At 49.8% G+C, this 27,186-nt stretch overlaps 1 protein-coding gene across 1 annotated transcript in view; it reads right to left on the bottom strand.

Moving 5' to 3' along the window:
* The window catches only part of NUP160 (nucleoporin 160), a 44,586-nt gene extending 17,727 nt beyond the window's left edge, over nucleotides 1–26,859 (bottom strand). The window contains exons 1-22 of the mRNA XM_075545710.1: nucleotides 26,735–26,859; nucleotides 26,337–26,448; nucleotides 22,488–22,698; nucleotides 21,964–22,186; nucleotides 20,832–20,910; nucleotides 19,891–20,005; nucleotides 19,005–19,163; nucleotides 17,775–17,852; nucleotides 17,488–17,585; nucleotides 16,442–16,526; nucleotides 14,751–14,819; nucleotides 12,122–12,205; nucleotides 11,326–11,496; nucleotides 10,517–10,616; nucleotides 9,887–10,052; nucleotides 9,368–9,495; nucleotides 9,118–9,278; nucleotides 5,870–6,003; nucleotides 4,778–4,848; nucleotides 3,403–3,562; nucleotides 2,484–2,553; nucleotides 360–458 (exon numbers count right to left, since the gene is read on the bottom strand). Coding sequence (XP_075401825.1) covers nucleotides 360–458; nucleotides 2,484–2,553; nucleotides 3,403–3,562; nucleotides 4,778–4,848; nucleotides 5,870–6,003; nucleotides 9,118–9,278; nucleotides 9,368–9,495; nucleotides 9,887–10,052; nucleotides 10,517–10,616; nucleotides 11,326–11,496; nucleotides 12,122–12,205; nucleotides 14,751–14,819; nucleotides 16,442–16,526; nucleotides 17,488–17,585; nucleotides 17,775–17,852; nucleotides 19,005–19,163; nucleotides 19,891–20,005; nucleotides 20,832–20,910; nucleotides 21,964–22,186; nucleotides 22,488–22,698; nucleotides 26,337–26,448; nucleotides 26,735–26,834 — 2,673 coding nt within the window. The 5' untranslated portion in view covers nucleotides 26,835–26,859. The remainder of the gene's footprint in view (nucleotides 1–359; nucleotides 459–2,483; nucleotides 2,554–3,402; nucleotides 3,563–4,777; nucleotides 4,849–5,869; nucleotides 6,004–9,117; nucleotides 9,279–9,367; nucleotides 9,496–9,886; nucleotides 10,053–10,516; nucleotides 10,617–11,325; nucleotides 11,497–12,121; nucleotides 12,206–14,750; nucleotides 14,820–16,441; nucleotides 16,527–17,487; nucleotides 17,586–17,774; nucleotides 17,853–19,004; nucleotides 19,164–19,890; nucleotides 20,006–20,831; nucleotides 20,911–21,963; nucleotides 22,187–22,487; nucleotides 22,699–26,336; nucleotides 26,449–26,734) is intronic.
* Between the last annotated feature and the right edge of the window lie 327 nt (nucleotides 26,860–27,186).

Here is a 27,186-nt window from a genome sequence, read left to right as displayed (position 1 = left end):
AACTGAAAAAATAAACTATAATATGTCCCCAAAATGGGTATGAATTGCTAAATGGAAAACTGATCTGCTCATCACCCAATTCACAACAAAATGCTTCAAACAAACAAATGAAAAACAAAGCAGAGGGATGATAGCTAGCTGCTAAGTGATAGAGCAATGCCAGTGATACATTAATAACTAGAATTTCAGCGGCGGGCAAGGGTCACAGTCTGCTGCATCCTGTCTACGCCACAGGCGCGTGTAGTGTGCAGCTGCCTGTCCACAGCACAGCCTGTTGGCCAGGTGTGGTCCTCATTACCCGCAGGAAGATTCTTCAACTTTACCAGACCCCCACCCACTGCTAAGTGTCCTCCGCTTACCTTCTGTCCCTCTCCTGTTACCAAATAACACCGTCCCAGCATGAATCGACAGGAACCAACATTGACTTGACACCAGGGGTTCAGCAGTTGAATATAACCCTTGAAAGGCGTAAGAGCAGTGCCAATTAGAAAACTACACATTGACTCACTTTGAAGTTGTACTTCACATTCAGGCAACACCAAGCTTCACTTCCTGACACCATCCCGAGCCCACCCTTACCTTGCTCCTTGGATCTCTTAAGACAGCAAACAGGAGCCCATGATACCCTCCTAGTTTTCCAACTTTTGATATTTATTGGCTCAATGTCAAGATTCCAGGAAAGACTATCTATGGACACAATGAGGGTATGCTTCTACTGCCTGAAGAACAAACTCATGGCAGTTCTTGTCTCATCGTGGACTTGTGCTATTTGACCCTAATAAAAATAAAATTATAGTACAACCCCCCCCCCCAAAAAAAAAACTTACAGCAGTACTGGAGGTGGGGTGGGTTCTGAAGGAAAAAAGTTAGGAATGAGACTTTCAAGAATTTCCTTTTCTTAATATGCCTATATAAGACCGGCAGGATAAACGATCCTGAGGAGAAAACAATGGGACCGATGGTTTTGGTGGGTCATGGGATAGGAGGCGGCAGGGGAAAAGGGAGCCAATAAACTCAGGGACAAGGAAGTAAGAAGAGATCTAAAAATCGAATGCCTGGCGGGGCTGGATCAAGTGCAATGTAGCCAAGTGGAATCACTGGGAGCCTGATGAAGGTTGAACATGACAGCAGCACAGGAGGAAAGGAAAAGGAAAGAGAGGAAGGAACAGGAGGCAAAAGACATATACAGAGGCATAAATATAGGCGTGTATATATGCAAATATATCAACATACAACAATAGGGATGTAGATCTATGGACATATATTTATACATAAAGCATTAAGGTAGCAGATGGACATTGGGCCCTTATTCAAGCCCTCCCTCGATACAATGTTCTAATAACCTGGCATGCTGTGATGCCCACCTTCCCAACACGATTGCTTAAGACAAAGGCTTTGCATAACCAAATACAGTGAGGAAAGCTAATGGTGCCTGGTTATTAGACGATATCGGGTCTAGGATCTTAATAGCTTGATGTTTAATATCGGCCATCCAGCAGGGAAGCAATAAAGCCCACATGGAAGAAGTACCCAGAATGTGTGTGATCACAAGGTGTTGATGAGATCAGGTATCAGATCTAAAACAATCATATTGATGCAAATGAGGAGGGTCGGGGTAGAGACCCAAAGCCCATTTGTAGACAATTTGACACCCCTCACAGAAGGGTCACAAGGAAGGGATGAGTCAGCCAGGGTATAGTGTAGCACTGACAAAACATACAACATTCCTCTAGTTCTTTAATATCCTTCCACACCCCCCCCACTACCATGACCCCAGTTCTACCTCACAAATCTGGCTAGACTGGAGTGTATACATGGTACAGGTAAGAGCTCTCAGCACACAGAATCCAGGACAGATAAAACCCTCAGGAACAGTAATGGGAGTAGCGATGCCAGGAAGGTAGGGGGAGAAGGGAGAACCCCAGCCCCCCAGGGGATAAATAACAGAAATGTAAGGGGAGACAGCAGACGGTGTAAGATATGATAATCATAATTTATCAAGAGTTCATGAGGACTCAAAATAAATGTCTAGAAAATGATGGCAACATATGTACAAATGTGCTTGATAAGAGCTGTAAAAGTCCCTAGTAAAATAATCTTTATAAAAAAACAAACTGCCAATAAAAGAACGAATCTCTTCTCTTGGAGGAAAAAAGTCCATGAGGGTGGGAGACTGAGGGGACAAGGAGGAGCTGACAGTAAGGGCTCAAGTAGACAGAAAATACTTTGAAAGTGGCGATGGCAACATATGCACACACGTGACTGATACAATGGATGCATGGATTGTTTTAAGAACCCCCTATAAAGTGATTAAAAATAATATATAACAACGAAAATCTCTCGGGAGTCTTGGTACAACCGGTTTCAAGGACACGGCTCCTCACTTTTAACAGAGCACGTACCAGCCTGACACAATGTAGCTAACGCCACAGGATCCAGAAGTCCCGCTGGTGCAAGCACCTGAGTTGTCCACCAAAACTCACCTGCAATTGCACGTACTGACAATTTCCCATCAGACACTCCAGGAAGAGACAGCCAGGATTGCTAGGCCATCTAGTCCGTAACAGATAAGGAGAATTTTCTTTTCTCTCTGGTTTAACAAACTTAATACATATATTGGACGTTCCTGTGAAACAGCTTTTAAAAAAGGATAAGAAGGCGGCAGGGCACGTGTCCCCCCCCCCCATCACTACGGAGCATGAGCACGAGGACCACAAGGGCAGGACCCAGGCTATGAACTTCTGTCTTAAAGGACAACACATCCTTGCCCGTTCAGATTACGGTTTGTGCATTTGCCATCACTTTCAACCAACCGAATCAACCCTTAACTCCCACCAAATTCTTCAGCAGTGTCTGCTCACTTACTGCCCGTGCTTTTAAAGCACTGAAGAAGTTTCAAGCATTTTTTGTCCTAAAATGTGACTACATGGACCTGTTACCACCTCACTTACAAATTCAATTCAAAGACTCAGCTAGGAACAGAGTTCGCCGGTCCCCGGAGGCCTGCTGGGATAGCAGACAGTGTAGGTTAGTGGCCTAGCCTCTCAGCGCAGAACCAAGATAACTCTGGGCTAACGCACGTACTTCACCCTGTGGCTACTTCCCTTCCTAGCTGACACACTGCAGGTTCGTAATATGACACAGGCACCCAGAAGTCAACACAGTAACGGAGCTATTCACAGATGCAACAAATGCTTGAGTGGGGCCCAATAAAGTTTGGCTGAACTCCTGAGCAATAAAGTAACAACAAAAAGGGGGGGGTGTAGAAATACTAAGCATCTGGGAACAATAAGATGAACTCGTATTTGAGGGTAAAGGACCACCTCAGCAAAAAGCCTTCACTGCAGCCTCACGGCATTGCTGAGAAGACACCTTTCCTCCGACTTCCAAGTGAAAGGATACAGAATCTGCAGGAGATAATTGGTAATCGCAGTGATCATTTCAGGCCAATTCATCCCAGTCTGGCTCAGAGGGGCCTTGGGTTCAGAGAAGAGATGAGCTATAATGTGTTTTCTTGCAACGTCTTGAAAGAATAACTCCACAATCGTCGGAGGGCTAGACACTTAGAAAGAAAAGGATATGACAATTACAAACTTGTGAGAGTAACATAATTTCCAATTAAGACACAGCACGGATTCATTGTCCACAACAAAGACCATTCATTATTTCAAATGAGAAACCCCACCACAGGTGCGATCACCAGCGTTATCAAGATGAGCATGCTGCTCTCTTAAAACGCGATGGAAAAGCCGCCTACATCAACGTTGCTCTCACCGATTTCCACTCACCTCCCTGTGCCTAAGCCGTGCTAGAGCCCCTTGAATTGGTTCTTCTCAATTCGGCAATGGCCCAAGAAGCCAAACCGCAGTGGACCCGAATGTGTAAACCGCGGTGGAATTGGGAAGATCATCGGAACAGGAAAAGCTAGGGGCTGACACGTGGCTGGAGCCGTAAACGCCCTCTTAGAAAACACAGGCGTGTTTACACAAATGTTGCTCGCAGAGTTGGAAACAGTGGTGTCCAAGATGGCGGCAGCTGCTGCTGTTTGAATGTGTTGCTCTCCCAGTTCTGGCAACAACCCACTATCCAATCTCCTGCATCAGGCTCCTGAAGGGGGTCACGACGCTTCCATTCCATCTCCCATTCCACAGCTTTGGCCCCTAAGTTTTCCTACTCTGCTTCTCCCACATTTTGAAAACTTGGGTCTGTCCTGATTATACTGTGTGGGCCATGACTAGACTGCTTTCCTGGAAAGCGTTTATCTAATAAAGGACCACCATTTCAGGTTTCATATGAAAATATAAAAGAAAGCCTTGAGAATAACGGCTGATGATGCTTCCAAGTGAGAGACTGCCAACCACAAAGCTGGGGTTCAAGACGACCAGCCACTCTGTGATAGAAAGATGCAGGAGCTGCTTCTGTGAAGATCCCCGGCCCTGGAAACCAGTTTTAGGGTCAGAATGGACTGCGGGGCAGTGGTAGATTTTAAGAATAGGCAAGATTCCAAGCTCAATGAATTAAAAAAACCCAGCCAACTTGTTTAGTCACCCGCCAGCACATCAAGAGAGACTGGAAAATGAGCTGCGACACCTTTCACGATGCCTCATCTCAGCCTGGAGCTGCAGGGGCGCTCGGCCACAGGCTGCTACGCTCTCCAAGGGAAAGCAAACAGCCCAGGCAACCGCTCGCTCCACAGCAAAGATGGCAGGAGACCCCTTTTCATGAATATGCAGCAGAATGTAAATTTAAATCCATGCCCACACAGCCCCATACTCACCACATTTGTTTGCCATTAAAGGACCAGAGTCACTTAGTTCCAGTACCGACAAGTGTTGAAGATTACACTCTCTAGGGGAGAGGGAAAAGGCGGCTTATTACATTTGCACAGGCCACACCTCAAGCTGTGCCAGGGTGAGTCCGAGCCATGAGTCAACAGCACAGAGAGAAGGGCACGGCCTGCCATGACTTAGTGCTGTGCCCACTGCTTCACCCAGCGATTCTCCCGTGAGGAGTCAGGGCAGGACTGTCTCTGACTTCGACGCCAGGGGAAACTCAACCTTACTGGACTGTCTTTCCTCCCGTGGCTACAGAGCATCTCAGCCTGTCGCTAGTGCTTATAACAACCAGTGCGGCACTGCTGTGTGGCCTAGCTTTTCCTGCGACCCCACTTTGTTATTCGCCTTCAAAATCAGCTAGCGGTAGTACGTACACTCAGGAGCAAAAGGAATCCATGTTTTTGGTTTTTTGGGGGATGGGTATAGAATTGGTTTTATAAGTACGTTTTTGGCAAAGGTTCACATGGCCAGTTGGGCTTCTGTTGGACAAGTTCCATGCGAGTGGTTCGGTGGCATCAGTTCCACCTTTCATAGTGCGTCAGCGTTCTCCCCGCCCGCCCCCCGTGAGTCCTTTTGTCTGTTCTACTCCAGTATCCAGCTTCCAGCCCCCTCAACTTTGCTTTACAACACAGCTTCCCAAACTATTTGGTTCACTGCCCCCTTTTGCAGAAGACAAATTACTCAGTGCCTCCCCCCACCATTTAAAACATGTACTAGAGCCTACAATTCATACAGTGTACGAGTGGGCTTCTGTAGCCCCCTTGGAACGTTTTACCACAGCCCCCTGGCCCCCAGGGGCGGTGTTGTCCACTTAGGGAAACAATGCTGTGAATAACTGTTGGCCTTTGGGCTGCACCTATCTAGTGGCTCAGGATTCAGACGTGTAAGTTACTTTCAACCACACGACAATGGAACATCTTAAAAGGAAATTCGTGTTTGGGTTAATAGTTACTTTTTGTTTAACAAAAGTTAAGATCAGGGAAAAAATAAAATCAAGCCTACAATGTGTAGATCATTAACATACTGGAACTCACAGAGTGTCCACAGGCACGTCGGTGGCCAGGCACTGGCTGGCCCACTTCATGAGGTGGTAGGACAAGAGCAGGGGAGCTGTTCGATGCAGGAGGTCTTGCTGAGCTTGAAAGAGCTGACGAGCCCCCAGAACCACCTGTGAGTGGCAGGTGGGGTGGGTGAAATGATAAAAGCAGTCAGCAATGGTAACTCTTAGGGTTCAGGTATGGTCGAAATAACAGGCAGTTACAAAAGGCAGATTATCATCAAAGCAACACATCTATTACAGTTTGGGATGGCAGAGGCAAAAAATCCTCCCAAACATCCAGCAGTCCCAGAATAATCACAAACAATTCACCAACCAGAGTCAATGGCAAACAGACACCACCACACCCATAGGGAGCTTGATTCCCGTTAAGTCTGTGGGCTCACAATGGAGGGCCAACAGGGAAATCCATGCCCTCTCATGTGTTACTGTGGCTTCTGGAGGTGAAGTTGACAGTATTACTCAGTGTGTTAACACTGTGCATACCGTGACCTATCAAGTCCAGTTCTGAGAGCCAATGTGCCCATAGCCCGGAGCGTCACAGAGGGGTTTGCTGGATGACGTGTAACCGTACGAGGTGGCTATTAAAATAATGCTGGACATGATCCTTCATGACTTGAAGCATGTGGATGGGGTCTGTCAAGTAGGAATGTTACAAAGCACCCACATTACACAGCAACACTATGGCGAGTATGTAATTTTATAAGGATACAATTTGTCTGGAAAAAGAGGTGGTACATCAAGATACAAACGGTGGTTATGTTTGGGTGCCAAGATTATGGATGAATTTTCATTTTATTTTATAAAGGTTCTACAATCTCTAAGACTTGTTCAATTTAAAAGAGATTAGTAAGGGTTAGGTAGCCTTACCAAGGGTAAGGTTCCTACTGCCCCTTTGGTGACTCTAAAGTATCCATTTCCTTAAATGTGTTTCCAGGGGGAGTGGGGAGGGAGGGGGAAAATGAGCAGCAGATATCAAGGGCTCAAGTAGAAGGTAAATGTTTTGAGAATGATGAGGGCAACAAATGTACATATGTTCTTGACACAATGGATGGATGTATGCATTGTGATAAGAATTATATGCGCCCCCAATTTAAAAAAATGATGGCAACATATGTACAAATATGCTTGATACAATTGACGTATGGATTATTATTAAGAGTTGTTAGAGCCCCCAATGAAGCGATCTTTTAATTAAAACAAACAAAAAACAATTGATGTATGTATGGATTGTGATAAGCTATAGGAGCCCCCAATAAAATGACTTTAAAAAAATGTGCTTCCTTCTTCTTACTTGAAGTTCTACCGCTAAGGGTGACCATCGCTGGGGCCCCAGAGGTTTCTCAGCTAGTCACAAACCAACATCAGCAGGTTTCACCGGCAGGGCGCTCTGGTGGGGGAGTGGTTATGAGCCGGGCTGGCTACTCCCACAGAGCGAGCGAGCTACCCTTACAGAAACTCTCAGGGGCACCGTGAGCCAGCTTTGACTCCACAGCAGATGAGGCCCATGACTGCCCTACCAGGCCTGGACGACATTCCAGACGCAGACAGGACAGACTTCCGACTGTGGACGTAAGGGAAGTTCTGAACATGACACATTCAGGAGTGTGGGGCCTGGCACTGCACACGGTGACAAGAGTGCTGGGACTGTGGAGCTAGAATGCACAAAGGAGGAACAGCGTCCAAAGTGCAGAATGCTGCTCAGCACTCTCGAACGGGCCTGCGAAGCGGCAAACCGTTTCTCTGTACAATGGCTCCCGGCACACTGGTGAGACACAATGGCCCCGAGAACTAGCACGCTCGGTAAGCTTCCACATTCCCTGGCCAAAGCCTGCTGCCTCTTCCTCATCAGCGCAATTTCATAACCATATAAAGATAAATTTTAGAACAAGGAAGTAAGTGTGGTAACATTTGACTGGCTTATGTGCCCTACATAAACAAAAGCCGAGAATAAAATAGATCTGCGCCATCAGACCCTGGTCTCTGGAGTCTGCGTGCACACACGTCGGTCGGTGACTCGGTCTCCCTCACTTCCCTGCGGCCGGACCTGTTCCCACGAGGGACAAGGTGAACAGAATGGAAAGGGACGCTCTGAAGTAAGAGTTGGTGGAAGGCCAAATCTGACCATTTCACAATTATTGGCCGTGCCTGCCTGTGCTGAGAAAAGACGAGAGGCTCTCATCCTTCTCTCTGCTTCACCCAATGGCATTCTTCCTGCATCTCACGTGACCACGGGAGTCCTGCTCATGCCAACCTGTGAGGAGTCAATCTAGGGAATCTTTCCACCACTCTCTGTGCAAAGGTAACAGGAAAACAAAGAGTTTCACCTACGTTCTTTATCTGTACCTTTAGGTTCCTAAAATTCCTTGGAGTGCCTGTTCTAGCTGACATGATAACTGGCACCGAATGACTGGGGGGGAACATGCAAATGAGGTGTCGAGGGTTCTAACTCGGGGACTGGCCAAGTATGTCATTCTGCTGGGTATAAGCGAGTCGCCTCAGAGGCTGCAGAATTCCCCGACCAGCAGGAGGAAGCTGCATGGGAGAGTGGTGGCAGGAAGGATCCTGAAGAAGGAAGGACCCACGGTGGCAGCAGAGGCTGAGGCAGAGCAACTGGCTCCCTCGTCCATGAACAAGTGGGGTGTCCTGGGGGCGCTAATCAGAACCGGAGGGTGTAACACTTGCTTGAGCAGGGCAGAGGCCAGGGGACCCAGTGGGTGAGAGGCTGAGGATCAGAGAGAAAGACGTGCCTGCCAATACGGCTGACAAGACCTGCTGCAGACAGAGGACTGTGTCCTGACTGTTCCCGACCCTAGCCTGTGGGCACTTGTTAATAAGGGCCCTACGAGGCCCCATACGCATGCTTGAGTGTTGCCCGTGAGTTCTTTGGGGCCACTGCAAGGGTTAGCAAGCCCAAGCGAGAAACAGGAGTGTCGTGGGAGGGGGTTGGTGTCAGAACAAGGAAAAGAAGTTGGAGGGTGGAGGCATGTCTGACCTCTTCCGCCTCACAGGAATTGTCCTTGGTCAGATGTGGAGTTGATTCTCCTTCCTCTTGGGCAGTCAGAGGTTAGCTAACTCCTACCCCATTTCCTCAAGTACCAAGGGCCAAGCAGGGGGGCGGAGCCGTGAGCAGACAAAAAGCCTCTGTGCCCATGGAGCCGATGCACTCTGCGATGTGCCTTCGGACTCATCCCAGGCACTGCAGTCTCCTCATGCCCTACTTACTGTGTCCCCCAGCCGCACTAACAGCTGCTGCAAGATCAAGAGGTCTCGGCAGATCAGGAAGCGCGTGCTGGCGATCTTACACACGCCCCTGCACACCACGTGGCTCGCAGTGCCACTCCCGTAGAGCTGGGAAAGATTCATACGGACGTTCAAAGGCTGAGCTGTCAGACGGAAAAGGAAAGAGCATCAGAGTTCAAAGTTATCACCGATGACTCCACATCAGAGGCCCCTTTGCTGTCTTGTCACTTACCAGGATTGAATCCCTTCTCCATTTCCACTTCCGTCTCATAATCCATTTCCCGTATGAGAAGTCCAATGGCGTGGATCGGGTTCCGAATCTCCTGCAGTTTACCACAGATGTCCTCCATCACGTTGTCCCTAGAAGGCGAGGAGAAAGCCGGTCACAAGCGAGCACACAAGACAAGACAGGCTTGGTGTGCCCGACACCGGTCAGCGGAGGAGCCACAGCTTCCAAGGTCCCGATCAAGACACTGGAGGCAGGCACACCGCTGACTGCTCATAGCGCACGTCCGCTCGTTTGCAGAAAAATATCTCAAAGGACGATAAGGAAATACACTTCTATTTTCCAGACTGCCTAGCTCAGTTAGGTTAGGAGTAGAACCCTGTTTCTCGTGTGTTTCCAGGCCCCGAGGCACGTGCTTAACTGTGTAACTAATTCCTGGACACTGCCGGCACGTACTTGACTGGCCGCCGTTGCAAGCTGCTGCCTTTCCATTTGAAAGTGCACTTTACCCCAAAGCCTCCTTACACGTCAACAGTGATCAAATCTTCCAGGATCTGCTCCGCGACCTTTTCTGGAGACTGCAGGTTGTAACAGCTCATCTCCATCATAAGGGACATGTCCATGGTCACTGACTCTCCAATCAGCCGCAGGCATTTTATAAGACATATGACATCCCGAGCAACGTCCACATCTGGGTGGGAGAAAGTTAACATTCAGCTCACCAGCTAACGGAGGGCAACTGACGAGAACAGAGCATTGATCAGTAGAAGCCAAGGGAGCTCTCTGAGGGGTTGGGGGGTGTTAGGCCCCTGTGGTTTTCTCAGCGATAGCTACAAGGTAAACTGACCAGCAAAGGGTCCTGGCAATCAATGCTGATTTGAGTGACACACGGTGGGCTTCTGTAAGCATGTGCACAGCAGAGGCTCCTACAGACTATTCAGGGACCCTGGTTATGTTATGTTCCTCCTGGGCGTCACCCTGCTCACCAAACCCATGCTAGACGTCCTGCTTCTAGGAATCTGGTTTCCCTGACCCCTTGGTCTCACTTCACGGGTGACTGGTGACTAGCAATCAATGGTTTTGTGCGTCCACCTGAAGCCGAGGAAAGGATTTCGGCAAGAAGGGACATGAGATGGATAAAACCATGATGATTACCATCCGATATGGTTGTCTCATCCTCTGTCAACAGGTTCTCATCAGGCAGGAGGTACAGATGGTCGACTAAGGAGGAGGGCACCAAGAAGGACAGGTATCCCTGGAAATGAAAATCACCCAGTCACGGTACATGCCTCAAACTCCTTCCGCCCTCTCCTTCCTTAATTCTGAATGGCACATAACAGGGAGGGACGGGAAGCTCAGCAGGAGGACACACCAGCCAAACTTGAATCAGGGGGCACACCACAGCCACAGAACAGCTCTGCAGTCTCCCCAAATGCCAGTGTCATGGGACAACGGCTGACAAGGGTCTGAGACTCAGTGGCAGAAACATGCCAGGGAAATACACACCCGATTTCTCATTGGACCCTGGGCCAGGAAGATCTATCCGGGCTCAACGTGGAAAAGCTGAATTGGTAGCACATAACATTTGATGAATACCAGACTGCCCAGCTTTTACATGGTGCAGTAGCTACCTAAAGGGCAACGTGGCAGGAGGCTAAAAGACCCCAAAGGACCGGTAAGCAAGCATTTATGCAGAGGGAGGAAAGGCCAGGTGAAACATCAGGCAAGAGTGAGGCTGGGTGCCCGGTAAGCTCTTGCCCAAGTCTGAGGTTACAACAATTAAGACGTGTTCATAATAACAATAATAATAACAATGTAATTATACCAAACACTGTAACTCCGTATGAATGACACTTTTACAGCCACAACAACACCAGCCCACTGGCCGATGACAGCATCTCTCAGACTACCATGTGGAGGCCGACTGGAAGTGCCTCCCATGGGCCTGGGGCTTCCACCCTCACCTTCTTCAGCAGGCAGACCATGTTGGTGTGTGGATTCAAATGTAGGGCAAGAGGACGGGAGAGGGCTTCCTGATACTGGAGACAGCAGGCATAGAACTTGCACCAGAATTCCTGCTGCAAACTGCGGAATTCTTCCTGCGAGAATTCATACTGCGTCACGTTGCTTTGGAGCTGGCAGAAGAAGAGGAAGAAGTGGAACTCTTGAGACCATGCGGGCTCGTTAATGGCCTCGAACCACAGTAAAACCCACAGAAGCTGGGGGACCTGTGTCTAACCAAGAAGGGAAATGTAAACATTTACCATTAAAACCAGGGACAGACTACACCCCGTCCAAGGAAAACCGACAAGATCTTTGGGAAAAACAAGATGGTCTTGGCCAATTCTGGGTCTCACAGGTTTCACGTTATCTTACGAAGCTGGAGCCAAATGAATATTCCTTATGCATAACACGCCATGCAACTCAAAATCAATTCACGGTCATGGAGTCCATGCTGACGCACAGTGACCCCACAGGGCAACGTAGAACTGTCCCCGTGGTTTCTCAGACTGCAACTCATTACCCGTCTTTCGCCTGTGGTTTTGAACTGCTGACCTTGCGTTTAGTAGCCCAACTTGTAAGCACTACACCACCAGGGCTCCTATGCAAATAAGGATCTACTTCTTTACTGAAAAGGTTTGGACACTTCCACCTCCTATGAGCAAAACCAAGTGTGCTGGCTGTCCAGCCTCTCTCTCAATGCTTACCTGCATCAAGATGAAGACGTGACGACCCCCACGCCACGCCCCTGACCCTCACCTCACTTTCAACAGCCAAAGTCACTTCTTTCTTCAGCTCAATCCAGGAAAGGTCCAAATTTCTCTCAGTTCCTCGGCAGAAAATCTAAAGTGGAGATTTTCAGAGTATTATACACTCACCAAAAAGGAAGGAGCCCCGGTTCAGAGGGCAACATCGTCACACTCTACTGCAGAGACTGGACATGCCCAGATACACACTTACCCCAATCCCACAAACCAATTGTGAGCGAGATCACAGCAACTTTTGAGAGAGTTTATTTTGATCAGGGTAAGTAATTGGAGTTTCAAGTACTCCCTCAACACAAGAACACTTTGTTGTAACAATCCAGCATTCTGTGATGCTCTCCTTCCCCACACGATCATTGAAGACAAAATGGGTGCATAAGTAAATGTGATTAAAACTGATGGTGCCAGGCTATCAAAAGAAATAGCATCTGGGATCTTAATGGCTTGAGGATACACAAGCGGCCATCTAGCTGAGAAGTAACAAAATCCACATGGAAGAAGTACACCAGCTCGTGTGATCATGAGGTGTCAATGGGATTAGGTACCAGGCATCTAAGACCCAGAACAAAATCATACCCAATAAGGGTGGTGGTGGTGGGGGCATGGAGTGGAGACCCAATGCCCATCAGGAGACAATTAGACATCCTCCTATAGAGGGATCACAGGGAAGAAATGAGTCAGTCAGGGTGTAGTACAGCACCGTTGAAACATACAATTTTCCTCTAGTTCTGTGGTGCTTCCCTCCCCCCACTATCATGACATTAATTCTACCTTACAAATGGGATTAGACCAGAATGTGCACACTGCTACAGACAAGAGCCTGAAACACAGGGAACCCAGGATAGATACACCACCCTCTGGCCAACAATGAGAGTAGAGATACCAAGAGGATTAGGGGAGGGTGGGGTGGGAGAGAAGGGGGAACTGATCACAAGGATCAACCTATAACCCCCTCTCAGGGAGACGAACAATGAAAATGTGGGTGAGGGGCGATGGAGGACGATGTAAGATATGGAGAAAATAATTATAACTTATTAAAGGTTCCTGAGGCAGGGTGGGGTGTGGAGGGGAAGAAATGGGGAGCTGATATCAGGGGCTGAAGTGGGAAGAGAATGCTTTGAAAATGTTGATGTGCAAATGTATTTGACACACTGGAGGAATGTATGGATTGTGGTAAGGGTTGCAAGAACCCCAGTAAAAGAAAATTTAATAAAACAATTTTTAAAAAGCGATTGGAGTCTATGAACCCCTGAGAAATATAATAGGGTACCATTTGGCTCATTATACAAAGTACAAGGAAAGAGAACGACTTGTTCAGTGGGAGGAAGACGTAAGATGATGGATGTCAAGCACATATGTAGCCGAAGGCTGGTACAAAGGTATGTGCTAGAGTAGAGATGGGGTGGGCCATTGTGCTGGAAACGTCTCAAAAGCAAACATTTGACAAATGCTTGCCGGGGTATTTAGTAACTTGTTGTGTAGGAGGCCGAACCAGAAACACTACTATCATACGGAATTGCTGGCAACAAGGGTGAGCTGGCTGGTGAGATGAAAGAAAGGCTTTAGGACAAAGCCATCTCAAGTTGTAACAGAGAGAAAGCATGCGGTCAGCAGGTGGTTAGGAAGGAACCTGGAAGACAGATCTGGAAACCACATCACTTGAGGGAAAAGTGAAGGAAATCCGTGTGTGTAGCCTGAGAAAAGACGACCTGGGAAGATTTCTGAACTGAAGGGTTGCTTAATGGAAGTGCCGTGGGCAATGAGGCCATGAAGGAAAGTGCCAATAGGGGCGGCTTCAATTCAATACTGAAAACGCCCACCCCAGCCCACTGCGACCCTAGACCCTACATAGGGTCTGAGGCTGCACATCTTCATGGGTCCAGCAAGCCTTATTGTGACCCCACAGAGCAGCTGGTGGGTTTGAACCACAGACTTTGTGGGTAGCAGTCCAACGCCTAACCCACAGTACCACACAGGAGCCTCCTTTCAACTCTGGAAAGAACCGTTACATTACGTAGTTTGGGAACAAGGACTCCCATAGGAGGCGAGTGATAAACTGGTAGCTGGAGGCACAGAGACTTAAGAGAAGACTCAGAAGGAAGTTCTGCTGGAGTGGGAGATGAGACTAGGGATTCCCCAGGTATCTTCCTATTCTGTGAGGAATGCTTCAAGTTTAAACCCATGGAGCTTATTGGCAATTTAAGGGAGCTGTATGTCTTTAAAAAAACAAACCCCTTAAACCATGTGACCAAAACCCAAGCCCCTCTAATTGCCCCCATTTTCTTGAATTAAGCCAGACCTTCAGTGCACCAACAGAAAAGGCACAGAAAACATCACCACTAATAAGCCAAGGATGTAGCCCTCCTTTTCCCCAAGTACCGAGAGCAGCGCAACTCCACGCCCGCCAGGTGGGCTCGTTTCTTTCCCACCAGGGTCAGGCTTCCTTTGCACGGGGAAGTGCACGCAACCCTCCCTCACCCCCGCCATCTTACTTGTGCGAGTGTTACAGAGGTGTGCAAGCCCAGGCACTCCTAGCACCACAGGCCCAACACAAATGGAGCAGTGCGTGCTAATGACCAGACGTTCGGCTGCTCTGAAATCTGCCTATGGGCTTGCCTACTGACCTGCAACGCTTTGCACAGAGCTGCACTGATGAACCGTCCCGGCGTGAAAAGGCTCTGCAAGTAAATCTCCTGCAAGGACACGGAGACAAACATCAGGAGTCCTCTACACGTGAGGGAAGTCTGTTACCGTCGGAAGGGAGACGTCGCCTGCTGTGCTGCCCCAGCGGCATTCCTCCTCCTCTCCGCCCATCGAGCGACACCAAGCCGCGGAGTCGAGCAGCTCCACTCTCTCTTGAAGGAAAGCCTCAGTGTCTTCATGTAAAGCCAAGGGATGCGGAAGAGGGTGTGCATCGCACGCAACGCTTCACTGGGTTCCACTGGGAATCGGGCTTGGCAGAGGCTAATCTTGCAGAGGAGGAAATCACACTTACCTGGTATAAAGAACTTGCAGATGGACATTAGAAAGAGAACTAAACTACAGTCCACAAAAGGACTCACTAAGGCTCACATATTAAAAGGTACGGAACCAAAAACAACAGGTATTATAAATGTGAAACAATGGCAGTAACCTGTCGCTAGTGACGGCATGGGCATAGAGTAGAAAACCTGTAGTTTGTCGAACCAGTCTGACTTCAAGAGCTCATGAAGCGGACCTGCTGGAGTAGCAAGCGTGACTGCCCTTCATCAAGTCTCCCCCTACACTGAGGGCGGGGCACAGGAGAAAATGACCAAAGTGAACCAGGGAACGATTTTAATAATCAACGTACCATTTTGGCTTCCAGATAATCATTAACTGCCAAGAGTTGCCAATTATTAATATTCAGTACCCATCACCAATGAACTCTTGAGATTAAAATTTCAGCAACATTCAATTTCAGGTCATTAAAGCGGGAATTCTGACCCTAAGAGCGGTGAGTTTCAGCTCCAGACCCTGCGCACTGCCCAGTCCGGCACCACCCTCACAATCATTCTAAGCCAACCGTGGCTGCCACTGTGGACTGGGCGCTTCCTGCCTGTCTCTGCCCAGAACCCAGCCGTCTTCTTTGACTAGCCAATCCCTACCTTTCTTTAGAGAACCAGCCCTCCTCCTCCTCCCTCACTAGGCTGGCTCGACCACTTCTGTAACAGCAAGGACTGAACAAGGGCCTCATGCAGGCCACTCTCCCCCCATGTTCAGAGTGACTGGGTCAGGAAAGTGCTAACTCCAGGACTTGGGGCTGAGGTGAGTTCTTGGCGCTCGGGGTGGCTGTGTTCACACAATGCCTGGAAATAACCCCGGAAAAGGAGCGCGAGAGGGGACCAGCCCAACACCTGGGACAGCACTGCTATCAGGGGCACTGCCTTTCTCGGTGGCCTTTTAGTTTAACCCTCTCCTGACAGAATTATTTTTTGCTTTGAGTTTTTCTTTTTGAAAACGCGTGTGTTCACAGGAATGGATGGTATTTTGAATGAAATGATTTAAAAATACATATTTTCTGAGGTTAACATTGATTTCGATACAGCTAGTGGCAAATGAGTCCCAAGGGGCTCTCTGGTGCTGGGGTTGTGGGACGAGGCCCATTTCTTCAGATTCATTGCTATTCAGGCTCCCACTAGATGGCAGCATGCACTAAAATGGGTACTCTGTGTGTGGGGGGAGGGTTTCTATTGTCATTAAAGAGTTCTGCTGAACACAAGGGTTCTTCCCAAAAGAGCGCCCGTCCCCGACAGACTCGCTTACAAACGGTGAGCCACCACTCTGCACTGCTTACTCTGGGGTCCTGATCGTCTCTGATGAGGACCTCTTCCTCTGGAGGGGGCTGCATGAAGACGGGGTTCCACTGACCTGCAATGTTACTGCAGAGAAACAGCCCATCAGCCACACGGAAATGATGGTGAGAATAAGCTTACTCCGAGTAATCTGGTGTACAGACGCCCACCAACACAGAACTACAAGTAGCAATCCTCGCTCTGCACTTACTATTTGCCAGACACTACGTTTCAGGCACTTTGAGACGTTCTGGCCTGGGAGGCGTACACTAGCCCACTGAGTAGAGTGTGTCTCACAGTAAACGGTTGACTTCGGACTCAAACCACCGGCCTGTGTGCGTTCACCACTGTGCTCAGACGCCATCTCGAAAGAGAACTTCCTGAGATGAGGCTGAGGGTCGGCCTGGCCCCCAGGGTCTGGGGTTTGGAGACCCCTAAGGTTCAATCAGGTCCCTGATGCTCCCAGGGTGCTCCAGACACTGCAGGGCTCCACCCACGTGATGGAGTCAAATTCGTTGGGAAAAGATACTTTTTAACCACTGAACACTTAATAGCACAGAACTCAAAATAATTTGCTACCCAATGTATTATCCCTCGAAATTTTACACTTATAAAATACTAATGTCCTGTAGTCACATTACCGTGGGTACCAGCCTGTGTACACTACATCTGACGTCACACCAAGGTTTCAGGGAAAGCACTGTGTGGGTCCATTCTACCTCTCATCGCTGATGAGCCAAAGGGGAGCCCACAGGGGCCACGGTGCTCCCCAGAAGGCATGGTGTCAGGAACGAATGCTGCTGAACAGCAAAGGAAACGCCCGGGCCAGAAAGACTTTGATCTTTCTCCTACCAAAGATGGTAATTTCCTCATCTCGTTTCATCTTAAGAATCCCTGGTTTTGTCTTGGAACTCAAATCTCAAGGGAAAACACCAAAGGCAAGAGAGGCTGGCTGCTTCAGAAAAATGGGGCAGTAGGCAGGCCCAGGGGTCGCTCCTTCAGAGGCGGACCTCGTTTGGGGGGAGGGAGGCAGACGAGGCACCCTTACTGTTCAAAGTTGATGTACTTCACAGCCGTCTGGTTCTCCACGTCATGCCACAGGGCCCAGATGTCTGTGGTGGTTAAGGCAAAGTCGACCAGCGTTTCCTGGGCAACAAGAAAGGGAAGGCAGTATTTTAGATTCAGATACGGGGAAAGGTAAAACGGTTAAATACAATGCCAATGATCTGTCCGCACGCTTTGTAGAAGGCGGCGGCCGAAGGCCTCCATCCCAGGACACCCGTGGGCCCAGCCAGCACGTGGCACGTGGCCCTCGCTCGCGCCTGGCAGCCCTACCTGAGAAGTAAACAGCGAGGAAATGTGATCCAGACTGTAGCGGTTACTCTCCGTGCTCACCAGCTGGAAAACGCAGAACTGTGGGGACCAAGACAGCAATGCGTTACTCAAAGTGCTCCACCGCTGCCTTCCTAGGCCAAGGCTCCAACAGTCACAGACAGCGCGTCAAGATTTTCAACTCTGTGCCCAGCCGAACGGAAACCACGGACACATTGCAACAGCAGTCGGCAAACCGCCAAGAATAACCCCTAACAAGTCATGCGGGGTGTGTTAACGCTACGCTGAGAACAAGACGTCAAAATCTACAACAGTACTTGATGGACAGTATTCTAAGAAGTTTTCGGGATAAAGAAAATGCACTACAAAGTTAGCGTGACAAAGTCTATCCTTATTTGAGGACGTTTCAAAGTGCAAGTGGGAAGAAGGAGAAGATAATGAAGTTCTTGCAGGACAATGTGCCGCCAGGAAACACTGGAGCGGCCCGGCTGGGTCGGCTCCACGGAGCTGAGGCACGCCTACACTCAAGGATGGCCTGGCCTGGGTGTCAGGGAATGCTCTGAGGGTTTTCACATACAGGGCAGGCAAGGCTCAGGGTGGAATGTCCTCAAGGTGGGGGCATCCACTGGGGCAGAGTCCAGCCTGGGGAATGAGACCCTACCCCACTGGGATGTCTTATTATCCAAGTGCGTAAACCCAGAGGAGACACGTGCCTGGCACCGGCTGGTATCAATGACCGCAAGGGACCTGGCACAGCAGCAAACACCCAACACTCAATGAGCGGTCAGGACAGGACCCTGGCATCAAGCAGGGCTGTCCAAGGTCTGTGGGAAAACTATCTTGCATTCCACTTTCTGAAGCCCCCGTGTATTACATTCTAATACACAAAGAGCAAGTGTTTGGATGAGGAGCAAAATTATTTTTCCAATCAACTTCCCTCCAATACCTAGTAACATCCCAGTTCCTTTTCAGTAACTGTTTCTTACCCAGACTTTCACCCTTGGTCATTCCTATCTGGTCTTGGCTAAATTCCCTTAAACTCTCTACCTGCTCCCTTCTCCACACCGGCCCTCCTTCTAGCTCTTCTAATCCAGTTTAACACAAAACCCAGCATCTTCACTCCAGAAATGACGTCATGCAGATTGCTGAGGCTGGTGTGCAGAGCTCACACGCACTCAAGGAGTCCACAGCTAAAAGCAGAGGGACCAGACACGCGCCTCCCTGCTTTCCTACCTGCCCGTGTTTTGAAGCGTGCATATACACCCCCAGGTAGAGGCCCAACGAAGGGGAAAAAGCCAGCCGTAATTTGTGTCCGGTCCCAGCTGTGAGCTGCAGGTCTTTATTCACCGGGATGTATTCCAGCATGTCTGCTACCATCAGGCACATTTGGTCCTGCCCAAGAAAAGAGATCTATTTTTTAAAAATCATTTTATTTGGGGCTCATGAAGCTCTTATCACAATCCACACATCCATCGTGTCAAGCACATTTGTACACTTGCTGCCATCAACATTTTCTTTCTACTTGAGCTGCTGGTATCAGCTCCTCATTGAGAAGAGTGGCATAAAAAACCCCAAAACAAAAACACCAGATGGTAAAAACACTCCTCCTTATCCAAGATACCCTGGTGGCTTAGGCATTGGGCAGCTAACCGCAAGGTCAACAGTTCAAAAGCAGCAGCTGCTCTTGAGAGAAAGTTGAGTCCGAATCTCGAGGGCAGTGGGCGTGGTCCCCGTGTTAATGATGCGCCACTATCCCGCCAGCACCCGTAAGAGCTGATGTGTGAAGGGCCTGTAAGAGGTATTTATGGGGAAAATGAAAGAGCTCTTTGGTCTGAAGGATGAAGTCATCAGTCACCTTGCACCAACATGTGTTTATAAAGCAAGTCTGTGCCTCCCGAGTGAACAGTTACTCCCTATTCTCTTTTCAACTTCTCAAGAGGGGAAGGCCAATAGGGTGGGGGAAATAGATGACAAACAAAGCTACATGAAACTACAGGAACCTATGAAAGACCCAATTTCCAAACCTGTTGACCTGACCACCTTGCAGAGAAGAAGGGCCCCCGTTGGTTCCCTTCCCATCGGCAATCCTACCATGACTTCGAGTAAATGTCCCATTTACCTTGAAAGACCACATTCGGAGTTTATGATCCTGACACAGAGCAAAGATGAAGGCATCATGGTCACCACAATGGACCGCCAGACTGAGGGGACGATCCGACGGCCCCTGGTCACCCCTGAAACACAAGAGCCCAAAGTGTTAGAATATGACTGCTGTGTGGAGGGAGAACCGATTACAAGGATCTGCATGTGACCTCGTCCCTGGGGGACGGACAACAGAAAAGTGGGTGAAGGGGGACGTCGAACAGTGCAAGGTATGACAAAATAATAATTTATAAATGATCAAGGGTTCATGGGGGAGGAGGGAGCAGAGAGGAAGGAGGGAAAAATGAGGAGCTGATGCCAGCGGCTCAAGTGGAGAGCCCATGTTTTGAGAATGATGAGGGCAGTGAATGTACAGATGTGCTTTACACAGTTGATGTATGTATGGATTGTGATACGAGTTGTATGAGCCCCCAATAAAACGATTAAAAAATATGACTGCTGCAAACATCTCACAGAATTTGTGAGGTAACGAAACAGGCACATTTTACATATGTATGTAAATGTGCAATGAACAGAAAGAGTAAACGTCTACATGCAGGTGTAAGGTAATTATACTTCTGTTTGAACAATGACTCCAATGCATTGTGAAAGGTCTGAAGCAGCTGGGTAAGAAATACGGTTCCATTCTGTATCATTTTAATCCAGCCATCAGAACATTTACTTTAAGAACTTTCAAAGAACACGGGGTTTGTTGAGTGTGGGCTGAGGGCTGCAGCGGACCGCGGGAGCACAGGAAGGAGGAGCAGAGGCCTGCGGTCAACGAGTCTGACCATACAGAGTGGACCCAGGAGTCAGGCTTGCCGCAGGTGAACTCGGTGTCACAAAGATGCTGCTTCTTCCCAGCGCAAAATGGTTGCTTTCTTGAACCCTCTGGTTTACCTGCCAGGTGCCACTCACCTGATGGCTGTTGGCATCCAGCCGGTCAGCAATCGCTGCATTACTGAGCTCTGTTTCAGCTCCACAACGGACACTGAGCCTGCAGGATGGAAAACCATTAGTGATGTCCAGGGACGGAGAGAAGTCCTAAGGCCAGAGGGCCGATGCAGGCACCACAAGGGTCTTTAGGAGTGACCAGCCTCTCCACGTCTGTCCTAACAGTTCCAGGATCACCTTTCCCCGTACATAGCATAGCACACATTTTGAACTGTTTGGGGCTCAATACAAATAGTAATTGTGTACTCCAAGGGAACACATTGTAACGCAAAGATAGTAACACACATTACCACTCAACAGCATTACATCACTCTTCCAATCAGAAGAATCAGGAATGCCTCACAGTGCGGGCACTGTGGACACAGCAGTGAGAACAAAGGGAAACCACCTGTCCTCATGGAACTTCTATTCCACTGGGGCAGGGGGTGGTGGGGTAGAGGGGTCAAAACCAGGGGGGAAGACACTGAATGACGACCCACAGGGATGGAGAAAGTGAGCAAGTCAGAGGGTGCCTGGCAAGCTCAAGGAACTGCAAGGAGGTCGTATGGCTGGTGCAGATGGCACCACACATGCCAACGTGCAGACTCTGGCTTGACCCAGCTACTTAGCGGAGAAGTCACAGGGGGTTGTGAGCAGTGGAGCCACAGGACCAGCTCAGACTTACAATGCCTCGCTGCCTGGGAAGTTCCCGAGAAGTAAAGGGCTGACTTGGGGAGACACTTAAGCAGTGATTCAAAGCACCGATGTGGCTAATAGCCACATGCTTTCACCACAGCATTGCCAGGACGCCCCAGAGTGAGCTTCCCCGTTTGGCGGAATTTGACCAAAGCACCCCAATCTGAGCTGACATGGCAAACCACCTCATCTCTACTACGGGGCTTGGGACAGGTTCTCACGTGCTTGCCCACATTCTACTAAGCTGGACGACAGGGTGTTTCTCTGGGACCCAACAGGCAAACCAGAATACGGGGCCACTGCAGGGACACTAGAAGCAGTGTCTGCAGTAGAGACGATGGATGGGGCGGGACCTCTCAGGCCTGCTTGCCCACCAACACTCTTTCTTACAGCGAACTCCCTGCTTGGTTTTGGATCTTACCAGGCATGTCGTGAGGAGGTAGTTTGAGGACAAAGATTCCCCCAGAAGCAGATGGCAGGGCAAACAGAGCCTCCCCGTCACTGCTCAGCCAGGCTGCCGAGGTGGTGCAATTCGGGGCCAGTCCAGGGACAGCCGGGATGAACTGATAGTTGCAAGGATCCCTGAAATCCACCTTTCCAATGTCGGTGAAGATCGACTGCATCTGACTTTCGGTGACCAACTCCTGTGGAGGAAGCAGACACACCGCCGTCAAGTGCACGAACCCGAGTTGCTACCTTCCTCCCATGTGGCGCTACATGAGCTTCCACAGACAAAAATCTTAGGAACCTTGAGTAGGGAATGGTTCGTTTTAATGAGAACCACGCTCTTCCACTTAAAATGCGTGCCTGATTCTCTTTCAGCAGCAGTCATCAAAGTGTAAGCGGGGCTCGGGGGAGGAGCCCACTTAGCCTCTGGCCCCCAAGGACACTGCTCTGCTATGAAGTCTGAGACAGGCAGGGTCATTTGGGAAAGAACCAACTCACACTCCTGTACATGCGGGAAGGGTGTGGCAAGAGCAGCCGGTGGACCGTTTGGTTGGTCAGTATCAGGACGGTCACGTGATTCTGTGTCTCAGAGATGTGTACCCCCCCTGGCAAGATGCTGCAGTTTTGGAATTTGAGGCGAACGGCATTGTTCAAAAGGTTCACGTCCAGGGACTCCTCCACAAGCTCCAATGTGTCTCCCGAGGTTTTCCTGTTAAAAAATGAGACATTTGTTGAAAAGAAAAGATCCTGTCTTTCTTCCCTCGGTGATTGTTATATCCAAATAAGGAAGAATCGGTTCCAAGTGCACCCTCCAGAATGGAGAAACATGAATAAACAAACTCAGACCCAGTTTGACAGCCCAAGCCGCCGCGCATTCCGTGTTGCGGTTTGGTGCTATGGGGTTGGTTCTGCCTGACCCACAGTGACTATGCACAACAGAAGGACACACTTTGGGCCTCATTTGTCACCCGTCAGAGAAGTGGAATGTCCAGGAGGAGGGCTCTGGTCACTTGAAAAAGGCAGGCTTGTATTGCCTTGCCCGTGTCCTTCACTCGGCACTTCGTCTGGCGAACACGGAGGTGTCCCTCTACCTTTGCAATTCAACCTCCACCTCCTCGTGCTTGGCGCCTTCTCGGAGGTACCGGATGCTGCTTATGGCTGTCCCAGGAGCTTCTGTACCTTGGGCTGCGGTCACATTTCCTCCAGAATGCTGAAGCAGAGGCCTCCGCGAAGCACACTCAGGGTACGTCACCAGCACACACCCTCAGTCTCGTCTCTTAACACACTCTTCACCTACCTGCCTTCTGGGGAGGGTGGGTTCTGGAACTTCCCCAAGGACACTGTCTCTACCATTCTCCTTGTAGTGGGCCCTTAAGGTTGGGTCCGTCCCCGGGGTCACGTCTAAGCCAGCGTGCATCGCTCCCTGCCTAAACCACTCAGCCCTGGGGCTGGGCTCTCACCAGCAGATCGAGTGCTATCCTCGTTCCCTTTCCTTGAAGACCTGAGCTCCTGGCTGGCTGTCATTCTCTCCCGGATCACTCCTGCCACAACCCATGGGGAGTTAAACACTCCTGTAGACGCTCTCTAATATCTTCTGGGTGTCTTCTCCTCCGCTCCCACTAGCTGCCTGTGCACACTACCCTCCAGCTACCACTTGCTTTCTCTGCTTCCCTCACAGCAACCATCAAGTCTGCCCAATGCCTCTATGTGGGGTTCAACATTCTCACATAAAAATTTTTGGGAGGTAAGGGAATGGGCACTTAATTGGCCAAAGAAATTCCTTAAAGGTTTTAAGAGTTTAAAGTGCTACTTGTATAGCATTTACATTGTGTTAAGTATTACAACAGAACACAGATGATTTAAAGCACACAGGTGGATGTGGCTAGGTTAAGGCGCTCTGACAGCACTGTGTGTTGGACACTGGTTTGCTAACTACAAGGTCAGTGGTTCAAAATAACCAGACACTCCCCAGGAAAAAGATGAGGCTCTGCGCTCCTCTCTAACCCATATAGGACTTGGCAACCCCATACAGGATTGCCATGACTTCAATGCAAATCTCTTGTGGGTACACAGATTACATGCAAATACGGCCCCTTTTTATTAAAGGGGTCGGAGAATTCCCAGATTTGGTGCTGGGGGGGCGGGAAGGCCTAGAACCAGTTCTCCGTGCGTATCTGGAGGTAACAGAGCTCCTTGGAAGAACTGTTCTGTACCAGTGCTTCTCATCTCAGTCTTCCTCACGCCGCCATGACCCTTTCATACACTTCATGTGGTGGTGACCCCAAGTATAAAATTATTTTCATTGCTTCAGAACTGTCTTCAGAACTGTCATTTTGTTACTGTTATGGGTCGTCATGTAAATATCTGATATTCAAGATGTATTTGCATTGTTACAAACTGAACATAATTAAAGCATCGTGATTAATCACAAAACAATATATAATTATATATTGTGAAATATTTACTTCTAATTACAGGTAAATGAAATTGTCTTGAAGCATGGTGTAGCATGGGTAAGTCTTCACACTGGGTACTAGTATGTGGGCGTGCCTGCATGTGGGTGGACCTGCCTGGAGACGATAGAGGAGTGGTGTCTCAGTTCCAAAGACCATCGGAAATACCATGTTTCTCCGAAAGAAAGACATCCCCCGAAAATAAGACTGACTTAGTTTTGCTTCTCACTGAAATATAAGGCACCCTCCCCAAAATAAGACCTCCCTGAAAATAAGACCGCCCCGAAGCTACTGTAGCTCTGGACCGTAGCAGCGGGCGCCACGGCACAGCTCACTGTTGGCCACAGTGCAGCTGGAGCAGACAGGAAGTGCGAGTTCTCTTTTAATAAAATAATAAACAATAAATGTGTACCGTATTCTTCTTCATGGAAAAATAAGATATCCCCTGAAAATAAGACCTAGTGCATATTTGGGAGAAACTGGGTGTTTTCTAATGGTCTTAGGTGACCCTGGTAAAAGGGTCGTTCAACCCCCAGAGGGGTCACGACCCACAGGTTGAGAACCGCTGTTCTATTCTCATAACTCCGCTTCTCTCTCAAGCCCTCTCCATGTAAGATTTGTGTCTAATCAGCTGGCTGGGACAGTTCTTGACAAGGTCACCAATGGTCTCTACCCACAGAGATCAATTTCCATCCCTCCTCTTCCCTGACTTGCATGTGACAATAAGCCGGCTCCACTTTTTAAAACATGCCTGTAGCTCTGGGAACATCACTGTTCTTGGTTCAGCCCTCACCTCCCCAGGTGTTCCTTCCCTTGTCTCCTTCACTGGGTCATTTTCCTAGATGATAGGGTGACCCCAGGCCTCAGTCCCAAGACCCCTGCTCTACCATCATTTACAAGTGGTCGTCAACTGGGGGGATTTTTCCTTTCCTGACCCAAAGGTACTTGGGTTGTCACAATTGGGATGGGAAGGGTGCTACCGGTATGTAGTGGGTAAAAAGGCCTGAGTTGCTGTTGGAAACCTCCAGTGCACAGGGAAGTCCCCCACAACAAGGAATCAGTGTTGAGAGCTTCCAGTAGTCGTGTCCAGTCCAAAGAGCCAACAACTTCCAAGGCTGAGAGGCACTGGTTAGTACTCGTCCCTACGCGATCTTGTTCAGTGGAACAGCTCTAAGTGCCATCTAATGCCCATGACTTAGTCGAATCTCTTCACTGAATATGGGACCATTGCCACGACATTTCCCAATTAGATATCTAACAGGCATCTGACCCAATACAACAAACAAGAACATGCTTCCCCATTTCTCTAGACAACTTTCAGGAGAGCAAGCCCCAAACCGCAGGGTTAAGCCTGGCTCTCTTTTCTATGCCCCTATGCCAGCAGGGACACACACTGTCTAATCCACACTCGTTACAATAATTACAGGAGACCACTTTGCGGCAATCTGAATGCAGGTCTGTTTGCTTTTTGCTCATCTGTAGCTACAATATTTGAGATGCTTTTTGGAGAATGAAATATTTGCAGAATGAAAGAAGGTGCAAAGCAGTGTAAACACAGTCACGTTAAAAACCAGCCCTCAGGGCTGTGTTCCTCGGGAGAAAGATGAGACTGTCAACACCTTATGGATTTACAGCCTCGCCAACCCTCAGGTTGCACGCAGTTCTCCAGTCGCTAAGAGTCCGAATCTGCTGGTGGCAGTTGGCTCGGTTTAGACGGTTTCTCTCCTAGAACACTGTCTCCTACATGCTTCCAACAGGCACGGCCATCGCCTTTTTCCTTTCCCAACTGTCCATTACCGTCGCAGGAAACGACCGTTCGGAAACAGCCACGGAATTTCAGACACCGAACCCGCCCCCTGCCTTTCGGGGGGCGTTTCTGGAACACGGCACTTACCAGTGAATGAACCTATTCCTGGTGACGGCGAAGAGTTTGCCGCTCTCCACGTAGTGGAAGCCTCCCGCGCTCTCACTGTATTTGGCCGTTCCGGCTGCGGCAGGCACCGGCCCTGCAAAGGGAGCGCGGTCAGCCTGCACACGTGGTTCTCCGGGGACGCCCGGGGCCGAGGTCGCCGGGCATGACACAACGACAACCCACGGAGACAGCGGGCGGCGGGATGCGCGAGAAGCCGGACACCAGGGAGCCTCGGATCCCGGGCCGGGAGGACCATAGATTGAGAAGAATGGACTGGGGCGGGGGTGGGGCGGGGGTGTGGGTGGGGACAGATCCCGGGGGCCCGTGGAAGGAGCCAGAGGGAGAGGATTCGATCGGGGACTGCCTGGCTACTTCCGTACCCACGCCGCAGGCCGTGAACTCCCGAAAATGCCTCGGCTTCTCGCGTTCAGCTCCGCTGAGCTCCAGAAAACTCCGTTCCAGGGCTCCCGCCGCCGCCATCTTCCCGCCGCCGCCGCCGCGCTGCCCGACGGGACACGGGGCGCGCGGTCGACGTCACTTCCGGGGCGGGGCCAGCGGACAGGTGGCGGAGGGCGCGGAGGCCCGGGCCGGCGAGCGTGCCCTGGGGGCCTGTCCCTGCGCTAGTGAGGCCGTGCGCGTGGGCACTGCAGCGCGGACGCCGCGGGAGAGAAGGGAGGGGAGCCCAGTTGGGGGGTCACCTGGTGCCGGTTCGGACGCCTCGGGGGCGTTGCCCTTTTCCTGGCTGCCCGAGAACCGGGCGGGGCCGGCTTGCTGCTGGTTTGAAAGGTTGGCGCGGCCGAGGCCCCGAGGTCAGCAGACGCCTCGCCCGGCG

Source organism: Tenrec ecaudatus, chromosome 4, assembly GCF_050624435.1.
Source record: "Tenrec ecaudatus isolate mTenEca1 chromosome 4, mTenEca1.hap1, whole genome shotgun sequence".
In the NCBI taxonomy this organism is placed as follows: Eukaryota; Metazoa; Chordata; class Mammalia; order Afrosoricida; family Tenrecidae; genus Tenrec; species Tenrec ecaudatus.
This window is presented reverse-complemented; position numbering and strand designations above follow the sequence as displayed.